The following is an 18,076-nucleotide window of genomic DNA, read 5'->3' on the forward strand; positions in this document are numbered from 1 at the left end:
TTTAAGTAGGGGCACTTGCTGGTCACTTAAGTATAGTGCTGATGTATGTGGTTGCAAGTGTAGGATACGTCCTTACTTAGTGAATACTGGCTGTGGTCATCAAGCCATGGGCAGCATCAGCACATTTTGGTTCACATTTTATCAAGATAGCTCATATAACAGTAACATGATGGGAGTAATTTAGGTGCTTGTACTACATCAAAATTATTGTATCCATTCATACTGTCTTCCAAAACATATGTATTTGAACCTCTGTGGGCTTGACCCCAGACAGCCAATGAATGCATCATTCAGAAGCATTGCACCACTGGGTCAAGTTTTTCATGCCATCCTCTATCCGAGTATTGATTTATTTCCCTTATTTACAAGCCTAATCTTGATAGGAAGAAAGAACTTTTCCAAACTTGTTATTGTACATTATGATGGAGAAACCACTCTTTACATGGAGTTATTGGCAAATTTGACTAGATGTTCCCCTAGTATGTGTAAGACAAGAAAGTTTAGTACTTTCTACATTATGAATCCGCTAATGTACCAGCCTCTTTGTATGTTGATCATATTTTATTACTCTTCAATATTACTGCTGGTATCACTTTGAGTAGTGTTTCCCAGCCCATCTACATACAATGAATCAAGTGAACATTTTTATAGATAGCTGTAGCCACTCTTCACTTCCAGTTTCAAATCCTGTAGCAGAATATATTTTTTTGGAAATCAGAATATTTCTTTTCCATATGCAGTTAGTTTGTTTTACCTTGTGATGTAGAGGAACACAAGGAATATACTCGTATCTTAGGCCTAAAGCCAATTTTTATACCTAAAGGAAAAATCCTCTACTGTATGTGAAATTAGAAAAAAAAATCAGCTTGTTTTATTCTTTTTCAGGACAACATTGCTAATGCTAAATATGCAATTTCAATGGCACGTAAGATTGGTGCACGCATCTATGCTTTGCCTGAGGACATCACAGAAGTCAAGCCCAAGATGATTATGACAGTCTTTGCATGTCTTATGGCACGAGACTACATACCCAACATGGATACCAAAAAGAACTAGATAGGTGAACAAAGGATAGAATGTTTGATGTATATGTTGTGTGAATGGTATGTAATGTTTCTTGATACTGTATAGACTTTTTATAAATTTTTCATCAAGCTTTGCTATAACAGCATTCCATGCTTTTGATGTGGAGAACTAGCTTAGGATCCATGTTAGGAGGCATGCCTAAGTGAAGTTTTATACTCTTGTGTTTTGAGGTGCCAAAATGTGTATTCCAATCAGGGTCATGTGCACTGTGTTTCCATTTGTATTGTCATTGCTGGTAACAGGCAAGTGTTCACATGGTCTAGTTGAACATTAAGAGTATTGAAGCAACAGTTTAAGATATGGTACCTCAGGCACTAGTCTTGTAACACTGTATTCGAGTATAACTTCATATGAGCATGTTGAATATGGGTATAAGATGCCATTTTTGCAACATTATTTACACATTTATAAAGTTGACATTACTTTCTAAGTTGCTAGAATAATCAGTCATAGCATTTGAGTGAAATAGTGTGTAATTAGTAAAGATTGGAGAACTTTTGTATGTAGGTAACTGTAAGGCTTTGTCCTTAGATGGATTTTGATATGGATTTTTCACCAGTGTTTGGATCAGATTCTTAAAGGAATTGATTTTGTGGCATTTAGAGATTCTTGCTTGGTTCTAGCAGAAATTCAAATTCAAAATGAAATGATGTTTCAGTACTGTTTAATTATGCCAGTTTGCACAGACACATAGTCATTGTCTGTATTAAAAATTGACTACCAGACAGTTCCGTAGTAACACCTATGTTTGATATCCATAGTGATCCATTAAATCAAAAGTATGAAGGCAGAGTCGTTTAACTTTTGTAAACTTTTATGTGAAAAAGAACTTATTTTGGTCAAATATTGATTGATACTCACAAGTATATGCACATGATCACTTGAGTATGAAGAGTACTGTTGTAAGAAATCCAGTCTTTACAAAGCCAAATCAAAGCCCAAGCCCAGAGTAACAGTATAACTTTTTACATAATTCATGTAGCCACACAGGTTTTATATGTATATATATTTCATAGCAAAAATTCTGAGACGGTCTTTGTAAATAACCCATTGATTGCTAATGCAACAGTTCTATGATAGCCCTTCAGGGCTGTGCACTATAATGCTTTAGAATTCTTTCACTTACTAAAGGTTTGCACAAGGGAAGGTGGCAATATTTTAAGGTGGTGCCCAAAGTTATACTTAATTTTTTTTGTATTAGTATCCTTACTTATACACTGCATATATTTTGAAACTGGGGATAATTAACTTAAATGCTCTACTGGCATCATGTAGATAAAGTTTGTGTAAAAGAGATCTTGGAATCTTGGAGTGCAAACAGTTGGAACCAGAAAATATTGCAAATACATTAGTTCCAAAAGAATAATATTTTATCAATATATTGTGACAAGAAGTACCAGGATAATACTGTTGTGGATGTTACAGGTGAACAATTGAAATTTATCATATCCTTAGAATTCTTAGGCTTCTAAGGGATGATGTGGACTTCTAATCAGTTGCAGGATATAATGTCAGTATCATTGTCCGTCATATCTGTATTATTTCTTTAGCATATGTTTATATGTGAGGATATGAGAAGCTTCTTCATTTAATTTTGTTTATGAACTTCAAGATGAAGCTAGCTATAGAAAATTCTTTGTTAATGGCATTGCTTCTCATATTAATACTGTCATTAAGCTTCAAGCATTTCTACTGTAGAAATTTGTGCTGCATTTTTTATAGTTGTTAATTTAACCACCAGGTATCTTTACAAACATTTTACCAGGTAATGTAATTCCGTCAGAAGTATTATTTCGTGCCTTTAGATAATCAGTATTTGTTGTTTGAAACAAATACATGGTTTCTATACTGGTAATTAGCAGTGATTCCTGTTGTAAATTATGTTTGGCTTATGCATTTTGAATTTGCATAGGACTCTTGTATCTATTTCATTTATGAGCTCAAAGATACTGTACTGAAAGCAGTGAGCTTTAGAACCAACTTTGGATAGATCTCCCAGTATGGTGTAAGTAGTTTAAAAAATTTTAATTTGAGGGACCAGTGTGAGACAAAGATCTCATTTTATTTGTTAAAGAAGTAAGTATAGTCTCTGATAATTTGTATGTGCGTGCATTTATATGTTAAATAATAAGTGCAGGTTACATGTTAGATAAATTTTGTCTACTGTAGTTTATATACCTATTCAGAAAAAGGCAGAAAATTATTTTGTGTATGAACCTGGACTTTTTTACCGTATTTTACTGTTATATCTTATTAATCCTTATCATTATTATTGTATGTTTATATATATGTGCATTATACATGACAGCTAGAGACTGAGTGTGAATGAATGTAGCTTTTGTTTTCTTTTCCTAGTGCTACCTCGCGCACATGTGTGGGGGAGGGGGTTGTCATTTCATGTGTGGCGGGGTGGCGACGGGAATGAATAAAGGCAGACAGTATGAATTATGTACATTTGTATATATGTATATGTCTGTGTGTGTATATATATGTATACGTTGAGATGTATAGGTATGTATATGTGCGTGTGGACGTGTAGGTATATGCATGTGTATGTGGATGGGTTGGGCCATTCTTTCATCTGTTTCCTTGCGCTACCTCGCTAACGCGGGAGACAGCGACAAAGCAAAATAAACAGAATATATATACTTTTTTTTTTCTTTCATACTATTTCACATTTCCCGCATTAGCGAGGTAGCGTTAAGAACAGAGGTAATGCCAGGAAACAACAAAGAATGACTCATGCACTCATATATACACATGTACATATTCGTACTTGCTTACTGTTACGTGTAATGCACCAAAACCACAGCTCCCTATCCACAACCAGGTCCCACAGACCTTTCCATGGTTTACTCCAGATTCTTTGCAAACTGCTTTCCACATTAGTGAGGTAGTGCTAGGAACAGACAAAGAAAGCCACATTCGCTTATATCCATTCTTTATCTGTCATGTGTAATGCACAAATACCACAACCCCCTATTACTGCTAAGTATTATAACTTTTCTTTTATTCACATTTATGTGAGTTTTTTCCTTCCTCACACTCTCTCAGTCTCACACACCAGCTTCTGCAGGTTCTCAATTGAATCTGCCACTAGCACCATATTATCATCAAACAGCAACTCCCAGGTGCCCTAACCCCAACAGACTGCATATTTGCTCCTTCTCCACAATTTTTGCATTCATTCACTGACCTTACCACCCCAACCATAAACAAATTAAACAGCCCTGGTAACATCTCACATGCCAGACAAAAACCCACCTTAACCTGGAACCACTCACCCTCCTCACTTCCTACTTGTGCACATGCCTTGCTCTCTTGATGAAAACTTCCGCCTCTAGCAGCTTTCCTCCCACATCACATATTCACAACACCTTCAAGAGAGCTACTATATCAGCTCTATCAAACACTTTCTCCATTCCACAAATGCCATATACAGGTCCTTCTGTTTCTCTGAGCATTTCTCACACACACTCTTCAAAGCAAACACCTGATCCACACATTCTCTGCCATTCCTAAAACCACATTCTTCCTACCCATTTGAGGCTCTTTGCATGTTTTTACCCTCTTGGTCAATACTTTCCCATACAAATTACCATTTATCCTATTTATATATATCTCTATCACCCATTCCCTCCAGGAACTCACTCTGCAAAAAGTCTTCATAATTGGTGAACACCAGTGCTGCTTCTTAATCTTCATTGCCTCTCCCTAAACATGCCACAGGCAGAGAGCAGCTCTAGTGCAGTGTGCACTCAACATAACTGTAATTTGAATATTCTTATCCCCATTGTCCCTGCAGTGGCACTATTCAGGCATTCTGCCAATCCTCAGGCAACTCACCATAAATCATTAAAAATCATAAATAAGTAGTGAACAGCACAGTCACCTTAAGAAATTCATCTGTAATCCCTTCCAGCTGCTTTTCTGCACTTGATCTTGGACAAGATTTTCATCAATTCATTTCACCAACCCACTTTCAATAAGTCTTTTCACATACCTCCACATCCAAAACATCCCACATTTGCCACCCTATCATCAAACATTTAACAACCAGAATCGTTCAGACATATGGAGAGAATGAGCGAAGTGAGGTTGAAAAAGAGCATATAATATATAATATATTATTTTTTTTATTTTATAATACTTTGTCGCTGTCTCCCACATTAGCGAGGTAGCGTAAGGAAACAGACGAAAGAATGGCCCAACCCCCCCACATACACACGTATATAGAAGTGTAAGGGACAAGGAGAAGGAAGAGATCAAACTAAAGATGGAAGTATGGAGTCAACATTTTGAGAACTTGGGGCCTGAACATGTAGGAGGGTGAAAGGCATGCATGGGAGAGAGTGAATAGGAGTGATGTGGTAAATAGGGGGCAAAATGTTGTCAAAAGAACTGAACCAGAGCATGTGAAGCAGCAGGGTAAACATGGAAAGGTCTGTAGGGCTTGGTTGTGGATAGGGGGCTGTGGTTTTTGTGCATTACACGAGAGAATGGATGTGAGCAAATGAAGCCATTTCTTCATCTGTTCCTGGAGCTACATATTACAGAGGGAAACAGGGAAAAAGAAAAAAATTGAATCACCCTAACAATACCTGACCATCAAAGTAGTCAAACCTTCCCCAGCTACTGACTGTAGTGGAGCCTTGAAGCTGCCAAACCCCCTGGAGAAGGGGTCTTTGGAGTTATATAATAATGATAAAGATTAATACATATGTATAGGTGCCTTCAAGTAAAGCACCTTTAGATGCTGAATGATATATTACTTTGGAATGCTTTCTCATGCCACAGTTTTCCCATTTATTTGAAAACATAAATTTCCTGTCCTCAAAAGTCCCCTCAAAATTATATATAGGAGTAGCTTCATATGTCTTTAGATATATATATGGTAAACTTAAAGGTTTCTTGTTACTACATTTCATAGAAAGTCCTACTTGTGTGTAGCATCATCAAAGAGGCATCACCCCTTTTTCCTTACCTATCCACATGTCACAGAATTAGGTATATCTGTATTTATCGGGTCCAAGTGGATATACATGACATTCCAAAGACTGAGCCTACAAACTGCTTCATTATGGCATTACACTTTAGTTAACCAATGTAAATCATTATTTATGCACCTATCATTGTGCAAGTCACCAATTAGCTTTTTTGCATTTACACTGTATCATATATTTCATTTTTGTTCTGCAGTGTGATTTTCCATTAACCAGTATTTTGATATCGGAGCTTACCGAGATAAGGCAATTGAAGTTTATTCATGATTCTTTGATATAAAATCTTGAATATTAATTTTCATAGTAAATCATTTTTATTATTTCATAAAATTTTGAGACTAAGACGAATAAATTATGATCTGATCAAAGTATTGGTTTTCTTGTATTTTTTTTTTTTTTTTACTGATGGTGCTTTAATATTAATTTTTAGATAGTAGATTTTTTAGTGCATTTTCTACATTCTGAAACAAAATTAACCATTCACACAAGTAAGACCTGTGAAACTGATTTTCAGATTTTATGAGTTCTGTTTGTGATGGATCCCAAAAGCAACTTACATAAGACCTTTTTCATACAATTCACATTGTATTTAAGTGCAGCCTACAATTCCAACATAACTTCAAATTTCAAAGACCTCACTATCACTTTTAAGTGTTAAAACAAATAACTCAAACTTTAAACCACAGTATCAATACATTAAACTCTCAAGTATCTGCATTTCAGAAATTCATATTTTTCTAATATTCATATAAATCTGAAGGAGAGATTATTTTACATTACAAAAATTTCACAAAATATGTGCTAGATATTCCAGATGCATGCATCTGAAAGCCTGTATTCTCATTAAAAGCCTTTACTTGTACCAAATATTCAAGTTACAAGTACTTTACTGAACTTTCAATATTAAGAGAATTGACAATAATGAAATAGTGAAAAATAGACAGGCTGGCTTTGACAACCCATTTCAGCACTTATGTGGGAGACATTAAAGACTTTCTCCTTTTTCATGCTGATGATTCGGGTTTGGTCACCCGTTGTAGCACTACTGTGGAAGACATTAAAGGCTTGCTCCATTTTCAAGCTTATGTTTTCTTAGCCACATTTACATTGAATCACCAGCAGTAGTCTTCTGCATATCCATTAAAACAAGGCTCTAAACTTAACCCCTTAACATCTCACTAAGTTTTCTTTTACATCCCCAAAATTATTCAAATTAGTAAAAACAAAAAAAATAATTTACCCAATATTTGTTCCTCTACTTTCACTCTAATAACATTTAGATGTTCTGTAATTATTATAATGCAAGTCACTAAAAAGCTGGGGGTAAAGCTTGGGTGTTGAGTGAGTTGTCACAGGACTTTTTATTGTCTTAATTTACCTTCAAAAAAATTATTACTTATCATATGTCTATCTTGTACAATGATTTTTTCTTGTTATAATCAGTGTGATTAATGATATATTTTCATGATAGTAAAATCACCCTTAAGTAATATCAACATGTTGACAATGGCTACATTGCCTCCTATTTTGCTAGAAAGCCTTCTCATGTGCTATCTTGGTTAATCACTTTCCACATAACATTAAGACAGGATCATCTACTTGGTCTTCTAATTCTAGCTAAAACCTGCTTAATTTCCTTCCTAGAAAACTCATGAAAACATGCTCGCATTGGCATGCCATGGCTGGCAAATGACTGATTGTGTGGAGAAATAATGCTGATTGTTTGGAGAAATAAAGCTCAATGTCACCTCAGTGACTACCCAAGCTTGACATACAATCTTGAAATGGAGGCACAAACCTCAATGGGTAAATATCTATATAGAGATGCTATGGGGTTAAGTATTGCAGTTTTTCCATTCCAGTCTTCCTTTCTCTCTCCTTCTTGTGTAACTTGTCATGCTTATGTATTAACTCTTTCCCCATTATATATATATATATATATATATATATATATGTGTATTATTTTTTTTTTTATACTTTTCGCCATTTCCCGCATTAGCGAGGCAGCATTAAGAACAGAGGACTGGACCTTTGAGGGAATACCCTCACCTGGCCCCCTTCTCTGTTCCTTCTTTTGGAAAATTTAAAAAAAAAAAAAGAAAACAAGAGGGGAGGATTTCCAGCCCCCCTCTCCCTTCCCTTTTAGCTGCCTTCTACAACATGCAGGGAATACGTGGGAAGTAGAAGGCGACTAAAAGGGAAGGGAGCGGGAGGCTGGAAATCCTCCCTTTTTTTTTTTTTTTTTTAATTTTCCTAAAAAAGGAACAGAGAAGAGGGCTAGGTGAGGATATTCCCTCAAAGGTCCAGTCCTCTGTTCTTAACGCTACCTCGCTAATGCGAGAAATGGAGAATAGTATGAAAGATATATATATATATATATATATATATATATATATATATATATATATATATATATATATATACTGCTTAGGAAACCCTCATTCCTTTCACGCTCTAATTTTATCGTAATCAGATAGTGCTTCTCTTGCATCACAGCCATGTCGACAAAAAAATTTTCAGAAATTATATCAAAAATTGATGTGGATTTTATACCTAAATGTGTGAAGATGGTCAGCAATTCATGTGTTTATTAAGATTCTGTGCACACTACTCTGCTATGATAATAGTAGGCAGATATAGATAAGCTGTGTAGGAAATATTTATATCAGTGGAGCAAGGGCTTCTGTTTTTTCTGAAAAATCTTGTTATCCAAAATGGTTGTAGTCCCATCATTAGCAGATAACTAAGAGTTTACTGTATAAATAGTTGTAAAAAAAAATTATTTTGAAACTAACATCAGCAAGATTGAGTTACTATTTTTTTCTATCACATGGGTTTTTTTTTTTTGGTCCCAATGATACTTAGGTGGTATCCTTCTTCTCTCTCAAAACAAGGAAGACACAGTGTATTAGATTGCAGTAATACCTTGAAATGTACTAAACAAATTTTCTTAACTTCATTCACATTTACCGTTTCCCATGTGTGAGGTAGTGTTGCGAACGGATCCCCAAGCCTTAAGGCCTTAAATAAAAAAATCTTCACTGGGGTCCCTTCCTTTGTTCCTTCTTTTGAAAAGTACTACAGGAAGGGAGGATTTCAAGCCCGCCCCCCCTCTCTTGCCTCTCTTACTCACCTACAATACATGATATATATGGGCAGTTTCCTATCTCCACCAAAAAAAAAAATATAAGAATCCAGCAAGAAAGGAAGAGGGGTAGTTCAGTGTTATACCATGCAAAAGAAGATACTGGCACGAGATAGACAAAAACATTTAAGAGACTTGGATGAATGGTTAAAAACAATTGCACAATGAACCCAGGCTTACCAGTTACGCAATATGCATAGCAGCAGAGAGAAACAGTACTATTGATTTAGCAAGACGTGGCGAGTGCTACAAGCTAGCCCTGCCTAATAAATGTCAAATTCTTGTATGTACTCTCTCTCTCTCTCGGCATATTATTTTGAATAAAATGTGACGTTTATATAATAAAGTCAGATGAAAATACACAGGCTAAATGAAAATGTAGGAGATACTGATGCTAAGATGTTTATGTGTGACAGTCAACATTTGAAGAAGTTTTTATTCTGATTTAGGACATTTTCTGTCTGGCAATCAAGCTCTGGCAAATCAATTGACAAGCAGGTATTCTGAGACTATGGTGATATTAAAGATTTTTCAGTTGAACTTAATTATATACATTTCTTTAATTTGCACCTATATATTGCAAATTTTATATAGGAAAGTGATATTTTGATAGTTTTATTAGGGTTGTCATCACACTTGCATAACACAATACTTCCCATACTATGATAGTTTTTCTTGCTATATTGTACAAAGATTTTATTTTAATTTGAACCAAATAATTTCATAAATGATAAGATTATTAATGAGCTGTGTTTCTTTTACTACCTTATTGAATATTTTATTCTGTACTGATGCAAATCTTTACCAAAAATGGTAAAAAAAAAAAAAAAAAAAACTGTGAACATACTTGAATTTCAAGTCTTACGACAAATTGTGGAATTTGCATAAAGACTGGTCAAAAACATATGCTGTTGAAAGCAGGAAGACCGTACATAAAGCGATTGTTTTGCTGGTTTTTGGGGAGATTTGCACGGTAAAGAGACAGATTATGTCACAACTGTGTGATGGTGTTAGGTGAGAAGTCACCTCTGGAAAGGGTGTATCACTGGGAGTACAGTCTTGTCAGAAAACTTCTTACTCCCTGATACATGAAGTAGCATAGCCTTGAAACTGCCTTTCAAGAATGGCATCCTGGGGCAACTATAAATAAATGATATATATAATGTGGTAAATGAGGAGGTGAATCAGTGCGAAGTTGAAACTGAAGGATGGGACTGGAATTCTCAGATACTTATTGGCAAGGCAATCTGCAGTGATAATGAGCAAGTTTTTTGGGGAAAAAATTGCATAAATGAAGAAACTGATTTTACCAGAAAGAATGTTAGAGTCTGAATATCTAGATAATACTTTCAATTACTTTTCTCCAACATTGGAGTAAAGTAGAATGAGAAATCACAAAGTTATGAAAGGAAGGATAACTAGAATCTTTAATTTCTTTTTTGTTTGGGGAGGTTTGGACACATTTTAACAAAGAATGAAAGGGTAGTACAGGAAGAAAGTCAGGTAAAGGAATGATAAGGCCTGATGCACAGTATAGCTCTGCTCTGCTCACAGGATGCTCTCGTTCTGCTCACAGTCATGGATAATGCACACTTTCCACTCCGCTCATGTTACGCTCACACTCAAGCAATGGTCATCCCAGTCTGCTCTTGTCGCAGGCTTGTCTAGTGTCAATGCATCTGGCAGTGGGAGAAGATTGATTTTTCTTCATCTGAGTTGGCTATGATCATTATAGCCCTGAACGAAAAGGAAGAAAAAACAAACAAAATAGGAAAGGGAGAATTTCGCTGCCTCCACCCAATGCTGGAGGAGAGTAAAATTGAGGGCGAATTTCACACCCTCTATCCACATCTGACTGATGATGAGAGCAAATTCTTTCATAATCCAACATGGTTGGTTTCTTGGGGCTCATAGGGAATGCAGGAGAGAGAGCCTCCCACCTCACTGATGACCGGGTCAAGACTAAAGTGAGACTGTTAGGTATTGCACACTGTCGCTCTTGCTCCGGTCACGGTCCACTCAAAATATCTTTTGGATGACTGTTGCTTGCAGGTGATTGGAGTGAGAACGAACTATGAACGATAGTGTGCATGCCCCCATTGAAATACATGTAATAATACTCAACTGGAGCGAAAGCAAACTGTGAGCAGACTGGAAGCAGAACCACAGTGTGCATCAGAACTAAGGGGATATAAATAAGGCAAATACAGATATAAGCAAGAAGATATAAGCAAGAAATAGGAGACTATAATCAAGATAAAAGAGATTGGCCGTGAAAGACTAAATTCAAATTGTAGATCAGAAGCCGAGAGGAATTGAACTAGGTAAAGAAACTTGCTGAATGTCGATCTCATTCAGGTTTTCACCAGATGAAATGAATTAAATGGAGAACAAGAATAATTAAACTTCAGGAGGCAAAAATTAGGAGATAATGAGAACCGAGAGCAGATCATCCCTACTAACTCAGAGAGGACAGGTATAATTGAAATTATTACAGTAGCTGTGATAGTAACATGTACAGGAACTCCGCAGTATGCAACAGGAGCGTTTGAAAAAATATCTAAAACGCTTTTTTTCCCATATACTGCCAGGTTACAAGAAGATGCATTAAGGAAATGCTTTTGGTCAACATAGGGAATGAAAACATCTATATGTAAATACAGTTTTAAACTCAATAGACACAGTATAGAAAATTTTATTTTTCCGCTGAGAGGTGTGTTAGGCAATAGTGGCTTATCTTTGAAAGCTTACCAATAATTATATTGAATTTCTATTGAAATATTGCTTGAGTTGTTAACAGAGAACTGTACAATAATCTCATGTATAGTCAAGTTTATATGACCAAACAATTATGCAAAAAGTAGGAGGGTTGCTTCCACCCATGATAAATCCTGAATATGGGCCCATAACATACCATATATACTACACAAACATTTCAACTGATGTAATTTGCTTACAATTGTAAGATTTTTCTTTTCGTGTCTGAGTTTTATCATTTCATTAATAAGTATCACTCTTACAGTCACTTCATCATTCTTGGGCTTCTGGAAAAGCGAGGTTGACTGTTATACGAGATATATGATAAATGAAGTTTTTTTTGCCAAAAATCTATGGTTGATGATTACCTGAGATAGCTGGTTACTTCAGCATATGTGGTGCTACTTGCACTTGAACTTATGGCCTCTTTGCAGACATCTTGAGGGGAAATACAATGCAGAGTATGGAAAAAGCTTGGAAGAACAATTGCTATACATGGAGGTATACCCTAAGTGACACACTGGCATTACCCCAAATCACTCTGTCTGAATATCTGTTTTTTGTAAATACATTACCGTTGATATGTATTTCAATGATGTACAGATCTTTCCAAGGACGTTATTTCAGACCACAATTTCTTAATTTATCTAAGCCTTAGTTGTATGTCTGGAATTTTTGTATTACACACGATGAACGACCCCAATGAAGAAAAAGTATATTTCCTAGAAAAAATAAAGGAAAAGGATATGATCAATTCGCAAATACTGTACTCTGTTTTCCTATCCTGGCAATTTCAGGAGGACCTGTGATGATAAGCTATTTGTTTCTTTATTTGCTTTCTTTCTCCTGAGTCTTGATTGTTGTACAGCATCTGGATTGTCAATCTCAGAGCTGTAACTGTCTTCTGTTTCACTTTTCTATTTTTCTTCTTCACTTTCTAACTCACTGAGTTCATCAGAATAAACTGCATTCAAGATACAATCACTTCTTACAGCATCTACATCCCAAGTTCAAGATGGGCAAACAGGAGCCTAAGGTGGTTCAGCAGTGAGCAGATATCATACTCTCCCCTCTAACATTATCATGGCTACTGATTCATATGCTTAAAAACAATAGGCTCATTATGTGGCATCAACAGCATTTGATACTTTCTTAATGCTTTCAACATCCTTCTTCCTTCCTATACCTCAGTTGCAAAATATAAGAGGTTGTTATCATAACTACAACCAGCTGTCAATGCTGTCACAACACCCCACACCAAATGGGTTATAACATGGTAATTGTGAGCTCTTTTTCTACAAATAAAATCTTAATTATCTAACATTTGATTTGAAATTTGTATAAAATATTATCATCACACTGATTTAATTTCATATGTATTCACAGAACACTTAGGAGATCCTCATGTTCTATAAGGCCTTCATTTCAGACATGATCATTATAACTGTTGTAGGAAAGTGTGCAGGCTTTTGTAGAGAAGCACAGGGATCAGAGCTTCACAAGCATCTAGATCAACATTTCAATAATCAACTACCAACTCCGTAAATTGCATCAGAGACAGATAAAGAAATAACGTTAGGAATGAATCTAAATGCGATGAAAAACTAGATATGTTTAATGCATGTTTTCTGTGAAAATCTATTTCCATAAAAAGTGATTATATTTGTTTCACATCATACATGGTATCCTAACATACACCACAGTTGCTTTATACCTGTTCAGATTAAATAATGAAAAAAAATCTGAAAGAACAATTATCATGAAATACTGTATATACTTCTATAGGTAAAACTTCCTCAGTTGTTTGTTACACCAGTCACTGATCCTAAGCACATAACTTTTTGAGCAATACAAGGTAAGTAACTTCATGGCTTAGCACAATGTCGATATAAAAAGTAAAAACTGCAAACTCTACGAAAAGAATTTAGGACTTAAAAGCATGAAGCAGGATTACCAAGGCAGTGTGAAGGGAAGTGCCAGAGGTGCCACATTAGAGCATCTTGCAAGGGAGGAAAGCCATCTGGTTGCTTTTCATGATAATCAAGAAGTGCTACATGAAATTATACCTGAAAGAAGTGCTGCAGTAAGAAATAAAACATTATGCACATATATACTGGGCCACTCAAACACCAATTCAGAAAGATGAGTTACAAGAAAATGCTAAAGGCTTTAAACTTGCACACCTTCAAAGAGAAAAGAGTGAGGGAGACATGATCACAACGCTAAAGTTTTTAAAAGAAAGTGATGAAGTAGACAGTGAACAGTGAAATAGACAGTTCAACTACAGGACATAACATGATATTATGCAAGAAACTTAAATCTTTTTTATAAGATACTTTTAAATTGCTTTGAAGAATGTGAGAAATACTTAGAAAAACAAATGGATATGTATTTATATTTATTCATTTTGCTTTGTTGCTGTCTCCCGCGTTTGCGAGGTAGCGCAAGGAAACAGGCGAAAGAAATGGCCCAACCCACCCCCATACACATGTATATACATACACGTCCAGACACACAAATATACATACCTATACATCTCAATGTACACATACATATACACACAAAGACACATACATATATACACATGTACATAATTCATACTGTCAACCTTTATTCATTCCCATCGCCACCTCGCCACACATGGAATAACATCCCCCTCCCCCCTCATGTGTGTGAGGTAGCGCTATGAAAAGACAACAAAGGCCCCATTCGTTCACACTCAGTCTCTAGCTGTCATGTAATAATGCCTGAAACCACAGCTCCCTTTCCACATCTAGGCCCCATACAACTTTCCATGGTTTACCCCAGACGCTTCACATGCCCTGATTCAATCCATTGACAGCACGTCGACCCCGGTATACCACGTCGATCCAATTCACTCTATTCCTTGCCCACCTTTCACCCTCCTGCACGTTCAGCCCCGATCACTCAAAATCTTTTTCACCCCATCTTTCCACCTCCAATTTGGTCTCCCACTTCTCATTCCCTCCACCTCCGACACATATATCCTCTTAGTCAATCTTTCCTCACTCATTCTCTCCATGTGCCCAAACCATTTCAAAACACCCTCTTCTGCTCTCTCAACCATGCTCTTTTTATTTCCACACATCTCTTACCCTTACATTACTTACTCGATCAAACCACCTCACACCACATATTGTCCTCAAACATCTCATTTCCAGCACATCCACCCTCCTGCGCACAACTCTATCCATAGCCCACGCCTTGCAACCATACAACATTGTTGGAACCACTATTCCTTCAAACATACCCATTTTTGCTTTCCGAGATAATGTTCTCGACTTCCAAACATTCTTCAAGGCTCCCAGGATTTTCGCCCCCTCCCCAACCCTATGATTCACTTCTGCTTCCACAGTTCCATCCACTGCCAGATCCACTCCCATATATCTAAAACACCTTACTTCCTCCAGTTTTTCTCCATTCAAACTTACCTCCCAATTGACTTGACCCTCAACCCTACTGTACCTAATAACCTTGCTCTTATTCATATTTACTCTTAACTTTCTTCTTTCACACACTTTACCAAACTCAGTCACCAGCTTCTGCAGTTTCTCGCATGAATCAGCCACCAGCCACCAGCGCTGGATTTGTACATAGCATTTATGGATCTGGAGAAGGCATATGATAGAGTAGATAGAGATACTCTATGGAAGGTATTAAGAGTATATGGTGTGGGAGGCAAGTTGCAAGAAGCAGTCAAAATTTTTTATCGAGGATGTAAGGCATGTGTACAAGTAGGAAGAGAAGAAAGTGATTGGTTCTCAGTGAATGTCGGTCTGCGGTAGGGGTGCATGATGTCTCCATGGTTGTTTAATTTGTTTATGGATGGGGTTGTTAGGGAGATGAATGCAAGATTTTTGGAGGGAGGGGTAAATATGCAGTCTGTTGTGGATGAGAGGGCTTGGGAAGTGAGTCAGCAGCGGATAGAACCATGGAAGTGGAAGTGAGTCACAGGGTGGGGAGGGGGCGAAAGTTTTGGCAGCCCTGAAGAATAAGTGGAAGGTGAGAACATTAAATCAGAAAGCAAAAATGGGTATGTTTGAAGGAATTGTGGTTCCAACAATGTTATATGGTTACGAGGTGTGGGATATAGATAGGGTTGAGTGGAGGAGGGTGGATGTGTTGGAAATGAGAAGTTTGAGGACAATATGTGGTGTGAGCTGGTTTGATCGAGTAAGTAATGAAACGGTAAAAGAGATATGTGTTAATAAAAAGAGTGTGGTTAAGAGAGCAGAAAAGGGTGTAATGAAATGGTTTGGTCACATGGAGAGAATGAGTGAGGAAAGATTGACAAAGAGGATATATATGTCTGAGAGGTGGAGGGAACAAGAAGTGGGAGATCAAATTGGAGGTGGAAGGATGGAGCGAAAAAGATTTTGAGCAACTGGGGCCTGAACATGCAGGAGGGTGAAAAGCATGCAAGGAATAGAGTGAACTGGAACGAACGATATGGTATGCTGGGGTCGACGTGCAGTCAATGGATTGAACCAGGGCATGTGAAGCGTCTGGGGTAACCATGGAAAGTTTTGTGGGGCCTGGATGTGGAAAGGGAGCTGTGGTTTCGATGATTTATACATGAAAGCTAGAGACTGAGTGAGAACATATGCGGCCTTTGTTGTCTTTTCCTAGCATTACCTCGTGCGCATGCAGGGGGAGGGGGGTGCAATTTTCATGTGTGGCGGGGTGGCGACGGGAATGAATAAAGGCAAGTATGAATTAAGCACATGTGTATGCATGTATATGTCTATGTATATATATAAGTATATGTTGAAATGTATAGGTATGTATATGTGCGTGCGTGGATGAGTATGGATATCCATGTGTATGGGGGTGGGTTGGGCTATTCTTTCGTCTGTTTCCTTGTGCTACCTCACTAACGCAGGAGACAGCAACAAAGTATAATATAAATAAATATACTTTTAAATTACAAAAGACAGCATATATAAATTTAAGAAGTAGTATTCGAGTGCAGAATGTTCAAGGGATGGGGCCTCAAGATCTTAAAACTCACTCCCAACACAGTACAAATAGGTAATTACATGGACTGGCTTCAATGATGAGTGTGGTCTGTGAGGTTCCGGAAGAGATAATTAGCAAATGAATAACTTTCTATACAGGGGAAATTACCTTTGTGAAAGACAGCATTGTTTCAGGAAATATAAGACATGTAACAAACTTTTTAGATCTTTAAAAGAGAGTGAGCTTTCTTAGATGAATAGGAAGGCTGGATCTGTACCTGGACTGCCAGGAAGCATTAAACACTATACCTCATAGATGAGTGGTTAAGTTGAATCACCAGACAACAATACAGGGGAAACTGCTTCGATGGGTAAAAGACGACATCCTTCAGATGAACCATCTCACAATGGGTCGATGTCTCTAGCAAAGTACCACTGTTTCTGTTTTGGGACCATTACCATTTTTGATTCGTGTAAATGACTCGCCTTAGGGAATGAACTCCTACCTGAATACCTTTGCAGACTATGCAATGGTCATGAGGGAAGTTAACAGTCATAAAAGCTTGCCAGAGGAAAGGAGTTCAGTGAGTGTATCTCTAGAGTGACAAGACAAAAGATGAGAGGGAGAGAGTTTGAGAAATTGTTAAGGACAAAAAATGAGATTGGATTAGACCATGGAGAAGAAAAATCACAGGGGATATGGAACTAGCTATCAGCAAGTGCTGTAGACTGAAGATCCTGTGTATCAATGCAGATAAACTAGTGGTAAATATCAAAGTACTAGAATCTACAAGACCATGTCAGAAAAGGCAACCCAAAGCTTTTCCGAGAGTTAATCCTGGGCAAACAATAAGTTACAGAACACCTGATCAGGCTAAGGAACTTCGAGGGAAAGATGCCTGATGTCAAGAAAAATGAGGAAATAAATAACAAATTTTAAAGCATTTTTACAGTGGAGGATGATACTACATCATTGCCAGAAATGAGACATGAGTATAGATTGGAAATTGTAAAAATTAACAAAACCAGTATAATTAGGCTACTATAACAATTGGACCCAAAAAAGGTAATATGTGCCAAATAAAGTCTTTTCATATGTGCCGAAA

The 18,076-nt window shown here is 36.9% G+C and overlaps 2 protein-coding genes across 4 annotated transcripts in view; one reads left to right on the top strand and one right to left on the bottom strand.

The window, feature by feature from the left end:
- Fim (plastin-2 Fim) overlaps positions 1–7,293 on the top strand; it is a 192,961-nt gene extending 185,668 nt beyond the window's left edge. For all 3 annotated transcript variants that reach the window (XM_071667139.1, XM_071667141.1, XM_071667140.1), the window contains exon 11: positions 886–7,293. In XM_071667139.1, coding sequence (XP_071523240.1) covers positions 886–1,056 — 171 coding nt within the window. In that variant the 3' untranslated portion in view covers positions 1,057–7,293. The remainder of the gene's footprint in view (positions 1–885) is intronic.
- The window catches only part of LOC139751566 (uncharacterized), a 307,619-nt gene that overhangs the window by 278,602 nt on the left and 10,941 nt on the right, over positions 1–18,076 (bottom strand). The gene's annotated exons all lie outside the window — the stretch shown is intronic.

This window comes from Panulirus ornatus, chromosome 11, assembly GCF_036320965.1.
Source record: "Panulirus ornatus isolate Po-2019 chromosome 11, ASM3632096v1, whole genome shotgun sequence".
Taxonomy (NCBI): domain Eukaryota; kingdom Metazoa; phylum Arthropoda; class Malacostraca; order Decapoda; family Palinuridae; genus Panulirus; species Panulirus ornatus.